The sequence below is a fragment of the Columba livia genome, chromosome 6, assembly GCF_036013475.1.
Source record: "Columba livia isolate bColLiv1 breed racing homer chromosome 6, bColLiv1.pat.W.v2, whole genome shotgun sequence".
Lineage (NCBI taxonomy): Eukaryota > Metazoa > Chordata > Aves > Columbiformes > Columbidae > Columba > Columba livia.
In genome coordinates this window covers 27,475,269-27,494,041 of record NC_088607.1, presented here as the reverse complement: position 1 = coordinate 27,494,041, position 18,773 = coordinate 27,475,269, and the positions used below count along the sequence as shown (strand labels likewise).

At 38.1% G+C, this 18,773-nt stretch overlaps 2 protein-coding genes across 9 annotated transcripts; one reads left to right on the top strand and one right to left on the bottom strand.

Annotated features, from left to right (window-relative positions):
* Nucleotides 1–1,240: 1,240 nt before the first annotated feature.
* Nucleotides 1,241–9,339, bottom strand: DYDC1 (DPY30 domain containing 1). Of its 6 annotated transcripts, none has more exons than XM_065067684.1 (7): nucleotides 9,063–9,339; nucleotides 7,859–8,011; nucleotides 7,647–7,769; nucleotides 7,135–7,215; nucleotides 6,093–6,185; nucleotides 4,456–4,514; nucleotides 1,241–1,368 (listed from the first exon to the last, which is right to left on the bottom strand). In XM_065067684.1, exons 2-6 carry the CDS (start codon nucleotides 8,003–8,005, stop codon nucleotides 4,479–4,481), a joined length of 480 nt encoding a protein of 159 aa, XP_064923756.1. In that variant the 5' UTR covers nucleotides 8,006–8,011; nucleotides 9,063–9,339; the 3' UTR covers nucleotides 1,241–1,368; nucleotides 4,456–4,478. The 6 variants fall into 6 exon arrangements, with proteins under 6 accessions (XP_064923756.1, XP_064923757.1, XP_021156609.1 ...); XM_065067685.1 differs by lacking the exon at nucleotides 1,241–1,368 and adding an exon at nucleotides 2,106–2,247 and having other exon boundaries at nucleotides 9,179–9,338; XM_021300934.2 differs by lacking the exon at nucleotides 1,241–1,368 and having other exon boundaries at nucleotides 3,058–4,514; nucleotides 9,179–9,338.
* Nucleotides 9,340–10,045: 706 nt separating this feature from the next.
* On the top strand, nucleotides 10,046–18,543 carry EXOSC3 (exosome component 3). Of its 3 annotated transcripts, none has more exons than XM_065067679.1 (5): nucleotides 10,061–10,359; nucleotides 10,453–10,602; nucleotides 11,481–11,632; nucleotides 12,956–13,043; nucleotides 16,713–16,787. In XM_065067679.1, the coding sequence occupies exons 1-5, from the start codon at nucleotides 10,087–10,089 to the stop codon at nucleotides 16,770–16,772; spliced, it is 723 nt and encodes a 240-aa protein (XP_064923751.1). In that variant the 5' UTR covers nucleotides 10,061–10,086; the 3' UTR covers nucleotides 16,773–16,787. The 3 variants fall into 3 exon arrangements, with proteins under 3 accessions (XP_064923750.1, XP_064923751.1, XP_064923752.1); XM_065067680.1 differs by lacking the exon at nucleotides 16,713–16,787 and adding an exon at nucleotides 18,520–18,543 and having other exon boundaries at nucleotides 10,062–10,359; XM_065067678.1 differs by lacking the exon at nucleotides 16,713–16,787 and having other exon boundaries at nucleotides 10,046–10,359; nucleotides 12,956–13,256.
* The last annotated feature ends 230 nt before the right edge of the window (nucleotides 18,544–18,773 follow it).

The window sequence follows — 18,773 nt, the reverse complement described above, 5'->3', positions numbered from 1 at the left end:
GCGAAGTTCCAATTTCTAGTGAAGTATGTATGTCTGTGTCAGTAGAGATACCAATAAAACCTTTGTAATAGATAACAACTCAAAAAAGATTAGCCAACAAGAAGTGAACGGCAACCTTCTCTAGTTATTACATTGCTTTACCATTTGCCAGTAGATTTACTTTCAAGTGATAATACAAACATGCTTGGTATTAATAATAAAATGGTTTAACACAATCACCTTTTTTTTTTTTACCTCTCCCTCAATTAACTCATGTCCCTGTAGTCCAAGGACTAACCTAAGGAAATAGTTGTCTCAATATTTTTTCAAAATGGCCATTGGTTTTGGGTGCCCTACAACTAAAGATAAAATGGAAGCACTCAACATCTCTACACAGGCCCTAGTGAACACAATTTCTCATGACACATCTTTTAGAGTAACTTATTTCAAATAAAACATCGCATAAATTACAACAATTCTGATCTCTGACTGAAGTTAAACACTGATTTTGGTAGATGATAATGATTCTACAAAGTGCAGGTTAACAGGGAAGACCCACAGCATTTAAGTTGGATATACATGTGAGAGCTCTCAAACGCTGTGAATCCATCTTCTGCTGCTTAAAAAGCTTGCTATACTGTGACAGCTCAATTAAATGACATGTTCCTCTAACTCGCCCTTCTTCCACTACTACTAGCCCAATAATACCTATATAAATGTTTATAATAGAATAGATTCTTCCATCATCTGAATTGAAAGAAAGACACAAGTCTAAAGCACAAAGACTGCAAGGGGATTATAATAGTAATACCAGAAAACAAACAGAAGTAAAACCAAACAAACAAACAAAAAAATCCAACATCAAACAAGTGTACTGGTAAGATAACTTAAAACATAGATCCGTCCTTGTCAGCAAATAACAAGATTAGACTCTTTTCTAGTTGTAGCCAATAGACACCGCTGTTCTTTATCTATACTTAAGTACAGGAAAAACTTCACATAAGTAAAGAAATTAATAGCTGACTTCATATATGAGTAAACTGTATTAGCAAAGTTCAGAAGAATTCAATTTTACATTTAAATCATACTAATTAATCCAACTCTCATTATCATTAGCAAATTACTGTACAAAGCTTTTGTTGACAAAAAGATAAGTTAGTTCCTTTAGACTACAAAAGATTATCATCCATCATAAGATAGGGGACTGCAGACTTAATAAAAGAGAACATTAAAACATACTTGCTGCAACATGTATATCTCCTTGAGGAGAAAAGCTTCTCACATTGCAGAGCTGAGTTTCCATCTTCGTGAGCAGACTGATAGTTAATCGGATTCATTTTGTCCTATTCTGGGCTTCATATCTGTTTTCATCCTTGTGCTTCAGTATCACTGGAATGAGAACAGCTGTGAATAGGCACATTACTATCAGCACGTTCTTTGGAGGATCTGTACATGGGGTCTGATAGCAGCCTAAGTAAGTCTGCACCTATGCTGAAGAAAGGAAAAATGACAATTTCATAAATCTTCTGTCAGTATTTAGCATCTTATTTTCAGCAACAATTTCCATCATCTGCTTCTGAATTCCATCTTCTTCATTCCATGAAATGTATTCAAAGGGAATGCAAGCTGCAACTCAAGTTCCATTAGGTAATTGCATTTTTTTTTCAATATACAACTTTAGATTTTATGCAGAGGTTAAAGTGTTAATACCACTTCTGGAATCACATCACGTGCAGTAAAAATAAAATAGCATCTTCTTTGTTCTCTTCCTTTTCCAGGGTTTAGCTTGCCATGCTTCAAAGAAGGTTACAGTTCAGAAGGAGAAGGCAAAAACGATTTTAAGATGTCCTAATTCCCCTCCAGGCTTAGACACCCAAAGAGAAGTCATCTTTGTTTTGAACTACATTTCCAAGTTACCTACAGGCTGCTTTGCACTGAGCCAAGAACTGTTTACACTCTGGTCCCACACCCAACATCAGAATTCTTATAAAGGTGTAGAAGATTATTAGGTCTGTGCACATTAGGTCTGTGCACATCAAATCCTGAAAACAACGGGAAATCCTATAAATAACATTTTAACAACTTATGTCTTCTGTACGTAATATAATAGCAAAGGAATAGGAAAATTGTAATCTACCATTTTATTTTGACACTTGTTAAGCAATTGTCTCATAAAGGTTTCCATCCAAAAATTCAGTTACTATCTAGGAAGAGAACGGGGAATATGAACTGCAGGATCATGAAGAAAGGGTCACAGGTAAAAATAAGCTGAAACAAAATGACGAACAAAAGTTGTAGTTTTCATGGGTTGTAAATGAGTGAGCCACCAGTGTGTTTATTTAGGATGCACTCTAGTGGACACACATATAACAAAATCAAACAAAGACAGAAATATTATGAAAATATAGAAAATGAAAGCCACATGTTGGAAATAGTAATAACTAATAAGAACCGTCTTATAACTTGGATATATTTCCTAATTAAATATGAAAGCTGCAGGAAGGCTGAAATTTTCATAGTCAATATGACTGGACAAAAAATATAAATTGACACAAGTTACTTATCAATTTTTGGAAATAATCTAAACAACAAGATTCAGTTATACATACTGACTCAAAAGAGAAACTCCATCTATTTATCCAGTTACTCCATCCCTTTGAGGTTGGCACAAGAAGCTGTTCTCCATACAGTCTGAAGAGGGATAATGAGAACTGTAGTATCTTAAAATGCAGCCTTAAAATGAGACTGTTTTAACTGTTACTAATAAATATAAACATAAACTGTGACAAAATTGGTTTACTAGAATATCAATCATGAAAGCATGTTCATCCACAGAAAACATTTTGGACCGTCATAGAAATTGCAAACCTATATAGATGCAGAATAAATGTAGATAGAGCCTGACCACCTAGTCACAAAAGTAGTTCCATTTTTGATTACTGAAAAAGTTACATGAACATTTCTAAGTATTTATACCTGGAAAGTGACATTTTTTCTTTTCATTTCAAAGATGTTCATATACGACAGGCCAATTAATAGAATCCAAAAAGCAATATGGCAATAGAGAGGGCAACAGGATTTATTTAATACGTGTGGTTTATTATTTTTAAGGAAAAAATATTATATTACTATACTAGAAATCAATAGTGCTTACCTTTTAAAATATTGATAGGATTGTGCCTAGTATGAGCTACATGAACAGAACAAGTTTTTTAGAGCAGAAAAATGTTTATTTCTTGATAGATCTTTGTCTATTTGGTATATAGACATTTTTAACAGTTTGCCAAAGACAGCAAAACCCTTAAAACCAGCTATAATATAAACAAATTAAAGTGAAATCATCCCAAAAACCTCTTTCATACCAAAACTGAAGAATACAGTGAATGCACTAACTATGCCCTGAATTTGTAATGAAGAGTATTTTCATTCTATGATATTGGCAATTACTTAATGTTAATTGTCCAACTAACCTGTATTATTAGAAGACACTGAGATGCAAAGGCACGTTTTAACAAAGAAGCACAGGATTTCTAAATGTGAGTGTCTTTTCCATTTGTAATGAATAGACAGAGAACACTCTTCACACCCTGTACCAAGATACCAGTATTACAGAAATTTGTTCTTATAAAAATTAATGGAATCTTTAAGGATTATAAAACTTATTTTAATAGATAAATATAGATGAAGCTAAATAGTCTTCAAATTTTTCAGATGTGAAGTTTTGAGTCCTAATAATGGTTTTTAGTAAAGACGAAACAGACACAATTTATTGATTTGCAAATTCAAGACAAATCCAGGAAAGAATATTTTAAGACTTAACTAATCAAAACTGATATGCAGACACCTGAGGCTCACATAATATCAGGTAATTAAAAGGCAAGAGCAAACACCTAGTGTTACAAAAAGCACCTCATGATTTCTAAGGCAGACAAGATCTTTCAGTACATCTGTCCACTGAGTCACATAGACTTCAATTCATCTCTTCCAGATAAACTGGAAAATCTTCTGATTTGATTTCTGCATCTAGTTTGACAGGCAGAACTCTCTCTCTATCTTCTAATCAATAGAGCATCCCTTCTTTCTATCAAAAACCATTCAAATTCTTGGGAAATCCTTTTTCAATAAACTTTTATTATTTTAATATTGATTCAAATTACCATATTGTAGCCTCTACTGCAGTTAATTATATCTATAATAATTATGTTGTTACACTTAAAGAATCAATTGGCAATAAGTAGAAAATGTATTTACTGCTTTCATTTCAATCGCAGTTTCCTTCCTCTGAGTCAGCCATGCTAGCTATAGTGGTTTAAGAACAAAAAGTAAGCATCACATGCCAGCAGTAACAGACTTTATACAAACACCCAGAAAGCACAGAAACTGAAACAATGGGTATGTATATCAGTTCTATAAAAATACATAAATTAAGACATTACACTTCAGGATAAGCAAGTAATGAGTTGAAAATATATTTACTGTTTTCAGTTCAGTTGGGACTTTTATTGTTCTGATTCTGCCATGAGATCTGTTGTACTCTAAAAACAAAAAAAAAAAAAAGAAATTCCATCTGTTGCCAGCATTAATTGAGCTTTGTAAGAACAGGAAAAAGCAAAAGGGAAAAAAGCCACTTGACAGACAAGTTGATATTCATCAATACAATTACGTATTCTTCCATTCAGTGAAATATGATGAAGTTTATCACCACACTTTTATTATAAAATCCAGTGACTCTGCATAAAGTATTATGATTCTGAGAACAGAGTAGTTTTAATAGTACAAGTCTATATATTTTAATTTTATTGATCTGTTCTTAATTTGTAGCTTAATTCAACAAACATCTACTGTAAATCCAGAAATAACATCACCAAAGGCCAATGTAACCCAACTTTAAATGACCTTAGGCACAAAAACTTGGAAGATAGTGCATATAAGATGCAGGCAAGTTTACTAATCATTTTCACTTCTGGTTTTGCAATTCACTTATTTAAGAACACATAAAATATGCCTGAAGCATCAAGAATACTTTTTATTATGTAATTATCAGAAAACTATGAAAACTGAGGCTATATGAGACCTTAAGAACTCAACTGATTTACCTTAGCAAAAAAAACACCTGTGAAAACCTGACCCTAAGAGTAGTCATAAGTATGTTGATAAATACATTTAGGGAACACTTAAATTCTGAGCTATTAATAGAATTACACTACTGGTACCAGAAATTATTAAGGCTAATAAAGGAAAAAGGTTTCTGATGATGGTCTATCCAAATCTCAAGTCCATCTCATGGAATACTCTAACTGGAAAAAGTCAGGAAGAGATCAATATCCTTATGACCAGTGAATTGGTATAAAACTGAGTGATTTCATAGAAGCTGGCATTATCTATTAAAGGTACTGCCATGCCTTACAATAAATGAAGGCTGATTCACAGCCTCTGATTTCCCTGGACTGTCAAGTGTAAAAGGAATGAAAAAAAAAAAGAAAGCTGGGCATAGAAGATGTCTGAGAATCACAATATAGAGCCATAGCTGGAGTACTGAAAGAAATACATTCGTGTTTGCACAGGGCTCAGGTAACCTGATTCTCAGCAAGTTCTAGCCTTAGTGAGTACTGTGTGCCCTTAGCATCTGGTCTTTTATGTTAAATGTTTGCTCAGATCTCTCTGCACAATATTACATTCTCCTGCATTAAAAAAAAAATACGTCACACCAACCGGAAAAATATAAATAACTTAAATAATTCAAAAACGAGTCAACTTTTATGACTTAGTAGATATTGTATATGACTATCTGTTCATATGGCAAAGGTAGGCTGCATCCTCTCTGAGGATATTAATACTTTCAATTGTAACATATCTGAATACAAAAAGGCATTTTAAAACTTGAGAATTTAGATAGCTACCACCACACAGTATTTTAGAATGGCTTAACTTGTACCAGAGAATGGGCTAAGGACAGTTTCGAATTTATGGTCGAAATACAATCCCTTAAAACCATAGGAGAGAACCAGGACAGTCTTAACAGCAACAGTCTTAAACTTTGATATGATCGCACAGAAAAGCAAGCCTGTAGGAATCAATGATTTATATTCTCCCTGTTCTTTCAAAATACTTACCTCAAACTGTCCATTCTCATCTAGTTCCTCAACTGTGGTCAAATTAGGTGCTCCAGGTCTATCTGTAAGTTCAGCTATCATCTCCTCATTTTCCTATGGTAAGGAAAACCAGTTTTCAGTTAAAAGTTTTCCACGTAATGAATAATCATCTATAGGGAATATTTCAGATGTGTTAACATTATGTATTAATACAAATACTTTAGATGCACGCTATGCAAATGTGTTAGTATGTCAGTAGGGTCTTTTTATGCTTGTTAAGACTATTTATATATATATATATATATATATATATATGTTTTTTAATAACAGGAATTTTGGTACCTATTTCTACGCTATTCATTTTTCCTGTCACTTTCATACTGTCATCTTCCTACAATTATGCTCTGTCAGTATTTTAAACAGAGTACTCTAAAAACATACATATCTCTAAAATACTATGTGCTCCACATAAATTTAAGAGATATTCACATTTAAAACATTTATTGGTAGAAACATGTCAACTATCAATGTATGTTTTTTGCTGAAATAGCATTAAAAGACCATATATTTACACGGACATCTGTATACGCATTCTTCTGTTAGTATAAATTCCTGTGAACCAGGAGGAATATAGAATCAAGAGGCAACCCAATTCCAGACCACAGTTCATTTTCCAGGTACAGCAAATGGATTTTATGCTGACACACAGTAGAGCATTACTGTCTAAACACTTAAATTAGGTATGCTTAAGTTATACTTTCTCATAAACACCGTCAAGGAATGTGAAAATATCAACTAAGCTGACATTTTGCTATATTTTGCAACGAATTTATGCTCTGTTCTGAACATAAACTAAACAAACCTAATAGAACAGACTAAAATTAAGTATGAGACCCAGACTGGAAGCAAGGTGTTTAGACACTCTTCCCCCATTTTCACTTTTTTTTTTTTAAATTATGTGTTAGATCAACACCCATGGCTTTCTGCCTTGTATTTAGTGTCTGCATCTAACTGTAGCTAACTAACAGTATTTTCAAACCATTGACTAAGCTTTGGCTTAAACCTCTTGATCATCCTGCTGCAACAGCATTTCCTCTTCTTCCTTCTGCCCTTCCAACTTCTCACGTTCTTGTTCCACCTGAGCCTGCAGTCAGTTTAAGAAAGGAAAAATTAAATGGAAAAAAACACACATTCATCTTACCCACCCCATTGCTTACAATGTATTTCATAATTGAAATTTCAAATAAAATAGAAAAGGAAGCATAAAACTGCAATAATTAACTACAGAAGAGAGTCTACTTATTCTAATTTACTTCTCATGCAGGTCTTAAATTGCTTCCTTTTTACTTTAGGCTCTTTCATTTTTAATAACATTTTACTGCATAGTATGTAAGTTTTTCTTCCCATGTGCTGACTAATTATTTCAGTTATTATTTAGAAAGGTGAGATTAAAATACTTGTTTTATGCTACCTTCTATCAAAATTGTTATACAGAGATTAGAAGTATATAGAGTGCTAAAAGATTCCACAGCATCATACACTGTTTATAATTATCTGTTGTTAAGTATTGTTAACCTGACGTTCTTCTTCAAGTTTCTGCTGGATCATTAGTTCTTCTTCTTTCATTTTTCTTAACATTTCAAGTTCTGCCAGGGCTGCCTCCCGTTCTTGTTCCAGCTCAATCCTCTCCAACATTCTCTATTTCAGAGATAACACAGAATCAATTAAAAATACAGAGAGATTAAACAACATAAATTGTCATTATTTTTTTTGCCAAGATGGATCACCTTTTTTTCTTCATCTAAGGTTCTTTTGTAATTGTAAATCCAATGTGCCAGATACTCTATTGGATCTGCTGGCCGATGTTCTACAATCTCTGCCAGTCCCTTTTTCAAGCAACTTCCCAGGCATCTCTTCAGATACTGAGACTCCATTCACATCTACTAACAACAAACAGATAAACATTAGCCACCAATGTCAGAATTAAATTAGGCTTTTTAAATAATTATTGTCTCAGGCATCAAATACTGAATATTATATTACTCTTTTTATCAACCTTGCCGTTAATGTAAGAAAGTTATTTAAATTTAATATTGGTCTAGTTCTTAAAAGCTCCAGTGATAGACCAGTTATACCAATCACTGCAGAAAAAATGCTCAAAACGCCCCTTTCTATTTAGGCATGTATAATTCAGAAACTGCTTGGAAATATACCAGTAATTCTAGATCAGCACAATACTATAAAGCCTCAAAACCACAACAGGACATAGAAAACTTCTATACAGGTATTGGAAGAACAGCAAAGTAGTTCTGTGAATGATTAAGGACAATTTTTAGCTTGAACTAACAAAGCTATCGTTAGGCTATGTATAAGAGAGCAGGGCCTGAAGCAATCACTCTATACAATTATTAAAGGAACAAATCTCTGCGCACACACAAGGCTTTCCTGGCCCTGCACCAGGAAACACATAACATATCTGAAACCCGATGTCTGCAATGCCGAAACACCCTCCGTTACCTGTCAACGGGGCTGAATCCACCCAGCACAGCCCTGGCCCGGCAGCGGATCCCTGCATCCCTGGCTGGGAACGGCGCCCGTGGAGCAGCAGGACCCCGGTCACGCCGCGCAGCTCGGGCGGCAGCGGAGAGCCAGGGCATGCACACCGTCCTGCGGGCAGTGCCGCGGGTACCGAACCTCTCCCACCCTTCAGGTTCACACCGGCTCCTGAGGTAGCGGGCCCGGAGCGGGCTGTCAGAGCCTTGGGGCGCTGGTAGGTCTTAATTGTCCCGATCATTTTCACCTGGAGCCTCCGCCCACGGCCTCGGCCCCGGGCTCTATTTAAGCACCTGTTGGGGCCTCCCCACTCTCCTGAGCTGCGCGCGGGTGGGCTCGCTTCTCACTCCCGCTGCTCTTCAGATTTCCTGAACGGACCCTGCACGCTACCCTGTCTCTCTGTGGCAGGAACTGCGTTACTGTTCCTGAGGTAATTACCCGGCCTGCTGCAGCCGTCCTCCGCGCCTCTGGCTATCCTTCCTTCCGAGAACAGCTCCACTCCTGCCGCTCCCTGATACCGGTTCCCGGAGACCCAGAGACAAACCCCCTCCTACCGGCCGCCCGTTTCCGATCCGACGGCTTTTGGGGACCTCTCCGCCTGCTCCAGCGCCGTAAGAGGGACACGTTTTGTCCGCGGTGCTGGGACTACGCCGGGGCGCGCGCCGCCCGGAACGCGCTGGGTTGCTAAGCAACACCGCTCGCGAGCGTACCGCCAGCCCTTGGTGACCAGCGGGAGGCCCGCGATTGGAGGAAGGGCAGAACAGGGCGGGGCCAGATGCCGTGCGCCGGCCCCGCCCGGCGCCAGGAGGGTCCTGTCAGGGACAGCGCGAGGAGCCCGGGTGAGCGCGGGTGTTGCGGTCAAGGGCGGCACCTGTTTAAATGCAGCGGTGGTGCCACGTGCTTGAAGTTCAGATTTCCAAAATTAAAGCAGACGGATATCTTCTCCCAGATGACAAACCTCTTGGCCGACATCCACCTCAAATTTCAACAGCTATTTGTTTTAAGGGCAACTTTTAATTGGGTATTAAAAAAACCTCTGTAAACAGTTGCAGCTGATAGGATTCAGTGTCTGTATTAATTCTGAAGCTTAATCGCACCAACAACATCTTTGTCTTTTCCGGCAAAAATGGAAGATTGCAGAGGGAGGTTTTTCCAGGACGAAAGACGGCGCCGCGGTAACACCGCACACTGAAGCGGAGTTTAAAGGCGAGCCGTTGCTGCGCGTATTTCTCATGTAACGCGTAACGGGGGCGGGCGCGAGCAGGGAACCGCTCTGCCCGGGGGGTGTCGCTGGCGCTCTGCGAGCACGTTCCACGGGGCGGCAGAGGCGGAGCCGCCGTTCTCCCCGGGACTGAGAGGAAGCTCAGCCGGATTGTGACTGAACCGGCGCCGCCATCGCCGCGCAGACGCAGACCCGTCGCCGGGCGCCGCGCATGCGCGACGGGTCTGCGTCTGCGCGGCGATGGCGGTGGCAGCGGCAGCGGAGGAGTGTGTGGGGCAGGTGGTGCTGCCCGGGGACGTGCTGCTCCTTCCCGCTCACCCCGACGAGGACGCGGAGCGGCTGCGGCTGAGCACCGGAGCGGCGCCACGGGGCCGGCTGCTCTGTGGGCCGGGCCTGCGGCGGTGCGAGGCCGGGCTGCTGGTGACCAAGTGCGGGCTGCTGCGGCACCGCCAGGCGGGCGGCGGGGCGGCGGCGGCGGGAGGCGCCTACTGGGTGGACTCGCAGCAGAAGCGGGTGAGGGCGCGGACGGGCTGGGCTGGGGGCGGGTGGGAGCCCGTGTGTTGTCTGTGCGTGCCTGACCCGCTTCTCCGCGACCCCCGTTTGCAGTATGTGCCGGTGAAGGGCGACCACGTAATCGGAATAGTGACGGCCAAGGCGGGAGACCTGTTCAAGCTGGACGTCGGGGGCAGCGAGCAGGCGTCCCTGTCTTACCTGGCCTTCGAAGGCGCCACGAAGAGGAACAGGCCAAATGTGCAGGTAGAACTTTTGTTTACTGGAGGTAACGCTTTAGCGATGCCGTTTGGTGGCGCTTCTATTACATCGTAGTGGCGTTTCTTAGTAAGAAATATATTCTTATAAACCGCACGTAAAATGAGGAATGCAGTTTTATTTGCAAAGGTTCCACTGTGGCCTTCCTTGGAGGTTTTTGCACGATTAGGCAGTGGGCTTTCTGAGGTTTCTCAAGGGAACATGTAAGTAGTGCGGTTTGATATCTGACAGGGCTTTTTCAGTCCTTACATTCTCATTTTTCTGTACTACTGCTAGTGGTAAATGCAGTTTATGAGTAATGTGCATCCAAGGTGGTATTCTGAAGTTATAGTCTTAAAACAAGCTTTTTTTAGACCATCTGAAACTGGTAGAAAACAGTATTTTTTTTTAAATAAGAATGTTCTAAACAGTTATGTGGCACATGCATGCCACAGCTTCTACGTTGAGCTGAAACACCATCACTAGAATGTAAAAATGCACTGTAAAGAAAACAGTTAGTGTTTTTTGTTGTTGTTGCCCTGATGGTTACAAGAGCAGGTTGATTAGACTTCTAATACTCTTGAAGTCTGTAGAAAGAGGAGTTCATGTTCAGTATTTAAAAAAAGAGGGATACTTAATGGAATAAAATTCTGTACTTTCATGTCTTTCAAATTCCGGTAATGATACAAGATAATTGTTCCTAGAGAATGTTGCCCCCAGTAGATGAAAACATGAAAATTCCTATTATACCAATTTATTTTTCTACCATAGTTTTTAAAGAACTATTTTCTGGCCTCGTAGGAGGCTCTTTAATACTGAGAATTTCTTATAAATGTGCAATATGATCTTCTCTAATACGTTTGCTTTTTTGATACTGCTTTGTTTAGGTGGGAGATCTTATTTATGGTCAATTCCTTGTAGCGAATAAAGACATGGAACCAGAGATGGTCTGTATAGACAGCAGTGGAAGATCAAGTGGAATGGGAATAATTGGACAAGATGGCTTCCTGTTTAAAGTTTCCTTAGGTCTAATAAGAAAGTAAGTACTAAGAAAAGTAAGTAGTCACTCTAGCATGTAGTATGGTGGGTAGTGTGAACAATTTGGTAATCAGACTAATTGTTTTGGTGCATTTATACAAGTTTGAATGAATAGAATATGGATATTGACCTAGAGGGAATGTGTATTTTTTCCCCTTAAGAGTTTTACATGGTCTTCTGTATGGTGTTCTGGGACCTTTTAAAAAGTGATGTGGTTCCAAGGCAGTGAGGAAAATAAAACCATTGACCTGGGGAGGTCAAACTTTTGGGGTGGGGTTTGGGGTATGTACCTATGACCTTGGAGTTAAAAAAAATTGAAATGCTTACTGTCCTTGTTCTGCCTGGTGGAATAATGTGGGGTATAAATTTGGCTGACAACTGATAAGGCTTTCTGCATCAATACGCATTATTTTCTGACTTTTAAAGAAAAATAAATTGCGTTGAAGTAAAGACACATATAAAAATTCATGGGATTTTCATTTAAAACTGGCATGCTAATCCAGGAACCACTGCATAAGCTTTTGTATGGATAAATTATAGTCAAGCTCTGTTGCTTTTGGGTGGGGTTTTTTGTTGTTTGGAAAAGCAATTTGGAGATGCAGGGCAGCTATTTCATACCTGGAATTTTCAGTAATGATTTGTCAAGTTTAAATGCCCCATCAGAAGTCAGTGTGAACTGATACAAAATATGTTTGCAGCTATTATGCTTCTTTTCCAAATTTTGTCTGTATGCAAGTAAATAATTAACAGTATATTACAAGTAAACTGCTAAATCCTGATACATTTGTTTCTTCGAGAAAGCGTGTTGAAGCTTGGTTTAATCTTAAATGTATTACAATATTCTTGATACTTTCACCTCAAAACCAAAATATTCTGTGTTTCCTGCTGTTAATAGTATCTCCTGAAGGAGGAAAGTTCTGTTTTGAAAGATAGGCTTTTTAACTCTGGTCTCAAATTTATAAATAGCAGTACTTTAAGAATGTCACTTTGTCTAACAGTGTACTTTTAGAATTTAATAATTGTTATAAAACTATCAATTCACTTTAAATCTGTTAGGTATTACTTCTGAATCTAATTATTAAAAAAACAAATTCTTCAGCACTATTTTTTTTAGGTGTATATATTTTATGAGAGGAGAACTAAAAATCTAATACTGTGTTGCTGTTTGGATGCATATGCAAATTGATCATCTTACCTTTTGATGTTGTTTTAATAGCTCCGCTAACACCAGTACTGAGTGCAGTTTAGTTACTGATTGATAATAATGTAATGTCTGTCAAATGTGAGCACTTATTTCTCTAACTTTTAAAAATCTTGTTTACAGACTTTTGGCTCCCAAATGTGAAATAATTCAAGAGCTGTCACAATTGTATCCATTTGAACTGGTGCTGGGAATGAATGGAAGAATATGGGTAAAAGCAAAAACAGTTCAACAGACTTTAATTATAGTAAATATTTTGGAAGCCTGTGAGTATATGACTGCAGAACAGAGAAAACAAGTGCTTGCCAAGTTGTCAGGGAACTGATAAGAGAAAACCTTGAGGATTTGTTTGAAATAATTGTAATGGTGTTTTGGTTATTTTTGTATTCAGATTTATATTAAAAGCCATTTTTTTAAAAATTAAGCACTAGACTTCTGTTGTTCTTCAGTTCCCTTTATCTGCTCAGCTTGCTTGGTCTTGTTTTAGGAACTTTGTTTTTAATCCCACTTGTGATTATGAAACCCTATTTATGTTTATGAATTTTCTGGCTGATGTGGAGATGGTCTTTAAAAGCTCTCATTAGCTGTGAATTTTGAGGTGTAACTCCTTAAGACTTTAAGAAAACTGGTCAATTTGTAAACTACACATATTTGGGGTTTTTTTTTGTCATTATTATGTTTATTTGGTGTAGTGGGAAGTATCCTACAGGTCATTCATTCTGGTCAGGTACTCTATTTATACAATGACAAGAAGTGACTGTTTAATATTTTACAAAATTTAGGAATAGAAGTGCAATGGAAAATACCAGAAGATAATTACAAGGCCTAGCATAAAATAAGTGTAGGGTGATTAAAGCAGATGATCAGGTAACACCCAGCATATGGTCCTCGTGACCTTACCACTTTCCCTAGAAGATAACCTGGCTATAGTAGTCTTGAGGAAATTGTGATTAGGACATAACTTCAAAATGAACAGCAATGCTACTTGAAGTCACTTGCAACTTTTTCATAAGTGTTTTTTAACTAGAGATTAGGTAAAGGCTGCTTCAGCAACAGCCATGTATTTCTCAATTCTAGACATTTTAGGTTTATTTTGTTTAGTTACAGCATGAAGGTTCCATATACCTTTGCTTCCTGTTTAACAAAATCAGCTATATTAGGCTTAATTGTATAGTAGTTCCTCACATGCATATAGAAGAAATGCTGTCCTAGGAAGGCTAAGCTGTCATTCTGTTTTAGTACAACAGTTTGCTGCTGTTCTTTCGAGAGAGAAAGGGAACCCAGGAGTAATGGAAGGGGAATTCCTGATACCTGCTTTCTGTGGCAGAAGAGGTTGACTGTGTGTACCCAATGAACTCCATTGGAGCTGTTTAAACCTGTGATGTTTTATGGTTCTTAATAAGCTGAATAGTTTTATAGCAACAGTTAATAAGAAATTAGAAAAAATAGACTAATTAGGATAAGCCTGAATACCATCTGAATTCCAAGTGGAGACAAAATTCTTTATCTGTATTTCATCCAAAGTTTAGCCTGTGGTATTTCATGATATGATTCTCTTTGGCATCTCTCTCATTTAGAAATTGCTTCAATTCAGAGGTGCTCCTCTGACTCATCTTTAATATGCTCACGTAGGGCTTCCCCAATTCAATAAAAACACAGCTCTAGTGGTTTCCATGTGAGTCTAATGGCTACAATTCAGAATTCTTTCTAGGTTTTACTGGCTTCCCTTTTTAGCATTTAGGGTATTGCTCATCTGGCTTGGTAGATATTTACTCATCTTTTTTCACCTGTCTTTTCCCAGCTGAAGTGACTTTTATTCACATCCTGTAAATCCTTTAGGCCTGTAATCTATATCTTACTACTGAAAGGCTGTAATTTAATAAAGATTCCACTAACTCTGCTCTTCCAGTGATTTTTCAACTTAACCTGCAGGGGCTCTGGTCAGCTAATCTGTTATTAGAACAATAGATGGCAGAAGCAGAAAACGACTTGCCAAATCATCTCCATGTGCTAACCTTGTTTTCTGTGAATGTTCTTGGATCATAATAATAAAACCACAGGAATGAGGAATTAAATGGATTGTTTTCTGAAGAGTTGTGGCTTGAAATGCAATTAGCCTTACCACTCCCCCTTTTACTTGTCTAAGCAACCTCCCTTCCTTCCCAAGAGTCTGAGGTTTTAAGCCCAACCTGCAAGATACAGGAAAAATTCCCAATTTAAAGATGCTGGTTTGGTGTGCAACATAGCAAATGGTGACCTAGAAAGTTTTCATCCTCAGTGCCCTGTTTTATTCCACCCATTATTTTGTCAACTGCTTATCACCCAAATGCAGCCTTAGTTAAATCTTAAGAGCAGGAAACAAAATACATTAAAACTTGGGTTTATTTTAACAAAATGGTGTTCCCACAAGGTACTTGAGTTTTGCCCCTACACAATCATTTTAAGTATATGCTACAGGTAAGTTTGATTTATGTAGGGGCAAGAATAACAGTGGATGTGAGCAAGATTTTTTTGGGAAAAATGCTTGAAAGCAAATACACTAACACATTACTAAAAGAAAGAAAGGTCGGTTATGCAGTGTTGAAATTAAGTGTGAAGTGTGATAGTAAAACATGTATTTAGCAGAAGAAAGTTGTGCAAATAGTTCAATGTAAGAAGAGGATTAAGAGCTTAACTCTAAGGCTATGGTTAGTGTATAGCTGTAGCTCTGCTAGATTAGAAGTTTAGTATGCCCAACTAGTCATTGCCACCTGACCACTAGATGTTGCATCTGAGGCTTGCTGGCCTGTGTATTTGATTCCTAGAGGAGTTCTCTCAAAATGGCCCAGATAGGCATCAACACTTTTAATAGTGATGTTGTTTTATTTTTGTAATGTAGATGTTGTTTTAGCAGAAGAGGTCAGGGAACTTTTCTCTCAAATTTTAAGTATTAAGGGCAGCTCATCTACTACTGGGGAAGTGGAAAATGTATTATAGAAAGCCCAGTTCTCTTCCTTAGTGCTTGAACAAGTAATTCTGAGTAACAGCCAAATCAATAGATAAATTAACAGGTTATTTTAAACCTTAAAGATGGTCATCTCCAGGCTTTACATGCTTACATAAAAAATTATGCCAGTTTTTCTAGCTACATACAACCAACTTGGTGAGATCATTATTTGCTTTCTTATAGTCTTAAGGATGATGTAGGACACTTTATTTAGTTGTATTAGTAACACAAGCAGCCTTGTCCTTACTAATGGCTTGTATAGATTGCAAGATGCATAACTATTGTTCTATTGAAGTCTATAATAAGGAATTAAACATGTCAGAGAGAGAAATAGCCTAGAATCATGGTGGGTACCTGGATTTTAATAGGTGTGAGTAGTTACTGAGGACTGCTGTGGAATGGCTGTTTTCCTCTGATGTCCTGATCTTGCGGAAGTGCAGTTACTGCCTTTTTAGTGCTATCACTGGGTATCTGGGGATGTTAAACAGCCTGAAGCTTGGTCACAGTTCTAGTGGATTGGATTGTCATTAAAAATATCTTTTAACTAGCCCTCAGTGTTCTACCTAGTATGAGAAAAACTAAAACATTGGAGTAGAATAACAGTATAGGTAGCACTGCAGTAAATGGGACAAAGAGAAACTATATGGCACCACGATTCAATTTTGCTTTAATTATACCTAAGTGATAGAAAGATATTAAGGACTGAAGGACACATGGAAAGATTAGTGACCTCATCTGCTCTTTCCAAAGGCTTTGGTTATGTGTTGTACTGTTGTAAATGGCAGGCTTTTCTGTGATTCAGTGTTTATTAGGGTATTGCCGAAAATCATTTGTATAAGCATCTGTATACCCGTTAAGAAGACTTGCTAATTTTTTCTTCCTGTTCTTGTTCAGGTGGAGGGTGTTGCACCAATCTGTTCTTGGTGTTCTGCTGTGAACTGCTCCTATGGGTGAAACTGATTTCAAAAGGCCTGTAGGTCCTTTCGTTTCTTCAGTGACTACTGCACCCTGATCTTAAGATAAATCTAAGATCCTGTGTCCAGGCTGTCTGTAGACAAACTGGTGGTTTTATTTCCCGAGAATCAGGATGAGGTTGAAACCACTACCACATGAGTGGGTATCACCCTACAGCCTCCAAACAAGAGAGAGCTTTTGCCTGGTCTGGTTGAAACGTATGTCTGCATCTGTGTAGATAAGCCTTTAGAAGCACGGGGTGAAAAGTTCAAGCTTTATTTCTGCATATCTGCATTCAATCTTACTATCTCAATACCAAAATCTTGATTAATGTGGAAATCGTACATAGGGCCTAATCCTGCCTTAGCCCACCACTGTCTGTTTCCTCCTTGCTTTTGAGATCTCCTGTTTCCTGAAGGAAAAGACAGTTTAAGCCATTTGTCTAACAACGCCCTTGGTCTAAAGCTGATCTATAGAAGCATGATCCAACAAGAAATAGAAATAATTAACTTATGAAATAACACACAGCTTTGTCATTCTGTACATGAATTGAAAGTTTCGTAATGTTAGATCATGTTTTAGCATAGGTACTGATACAGTGCATGCTGGGTGACCTATGCACAGGCATGCTAGGCAAATTTAATTAACTGATATACAAGCAGTTCGTAGACTGATACTCTTCAGTTTAGCTGCTATAAAACTGAATTATGAAAGCAGGAAGAGAAGGGCTCAATGTGCTTTTTAAGAACACTATTCAAAACATAAGAACCAGAAGTTTAAATGTTGGTGCCTGTTCATCTGTGAAATATTCTGTTCATGTGTGTTAGCAACTTTATTATATTTTTTTAAACAGAAAAATCTGTGAATAACCTCTGAATAGGTATATGAAAAAGCTAACCTGTTACAGATCAATCATAATATGATTTTATTAAGAAAGAAAAACAGAAAACCAGAGAAGTAAAATTAACATTGAGCTTTCCTGCCAATATCTCACTACCTTTCTAAAGCAATAAAGGTGAAGAGTCTAGTAAGGACAATGTGATTGTTGCTGCAACTCCATTTCACAATAACGCAATAGCTTTTCATGGAAAGCAAGCCTTTCTGGACATGTTGTCAAAGTTAGATTCCAGTATTTTTGTTGGAACCACTGTTCTTTGGGTTCTGTGTCTACTAGAAGTGTGTGTGCATTCAAGGGATTTTTACTGCCTTGTAAAGCGGGAAGGTATTTTTGGGTGTAATCCAGATATGCGGGCTCAGATTTTTCTGCTTTTTTCTTTTTCATGATAGGGACAAATGAAGTCAGTCACTTTTGTGATTAACTACTTATTGTTCTTGCCTGATGCATTGTCGTGGACTCCTACTCAGAGCAAAGAATAAATAAAAATGTTTTTGGGTGTTTTTTCCCCCCTCAAATACTGGCTACCTTTGACTTGTGAGGGCCAGCTGCCAGATTGCTAGAGGTGTAATGTACAGAAGTATCATAAAGACAAAAGGTTTTTTGTTTGCGTGCTTACCATGGCAACAAAAATAATGGGGCTGCAATTCTATCATTGCCAAATGTTGACAGCTGGGGCCACAACCATTATAAAATTCAGAGGAAAGGAATTTTGACAGCCTGCAGAAATTAGGGGTTTAATTACATGATGATGGCTGACAATGTTTCAATTTTTTTTTTGTCATGTTTTTCTAAAGATTGCTGTGCCACAGTGGCAAAGACACATACATTCTAATGTTGATTGTGTTTCAGAAATGGTGAGAAAGCCACTTAGCATATTATGGTTGGTGTTGACAGAGAACCTTCCCACACTGCTTAAGGAGAAAAGTAGAGATACTGTTTGGCTTTGTGTATTTCCAAGGAAAAAAAGTAGCATCAAACCCTACAGTCCTCCCAGACTCCTCAGCTGTTTCAGGTAATCTGATAATGCTGTTTCTGCCATGAAGTTTCCTTAGGTTATTTAATTGCTGATAGCTCTGAGTGACTTTAGTGCTTTTTATAATCCA

Bases quoted from the DNA above. Each gene is read 5' to 3' on its own strand.
- DYDC1 (XM_065067684.1), bottom strand. From the start codon at position 8,005: ATGGAGTCTCAGTATCTGAAGAGATGCCTGGGAAGTTGCTTGAAAAAG. The intron at 7,770-7,858 runs GTGATCCATCTT...TCTCTGAAATAG, and splicing joins CCTTAGATGAAGAAAAAAAG to AGAATGTTGGAGAGGATTGA. The intron at 4,515-6,092 runs GTAAGTATTTTG...TTTTGTTTTTAG, and splicing joins ATGAGAATGGACAGTTTGAG to AGTACAACAGATCTCATGGC.
- EXOSC3 (XM_065067678.1), top strand. From the start codon at position 10,087: ATGGCGGTGGCAGCGGCAGCGGAGGAGTGTGTGGGGCAGGTGGTGCTG. The intron at 10,360-10,452 runs GTGAGGGCGCGG...CCCCGTTTGCAG, and splicing joins TGGACTCGCAGCAGAAGCGG to TATGTGCCGGTGAAGGGCGA. The intron at 11,633-12,955 runs GTAAGTACTAAG...TCTTGTTTACAG, and splicing joins TCCTTAGGTCTAATAAGAAA to ACTTTTGGCTCCCAAATGTG.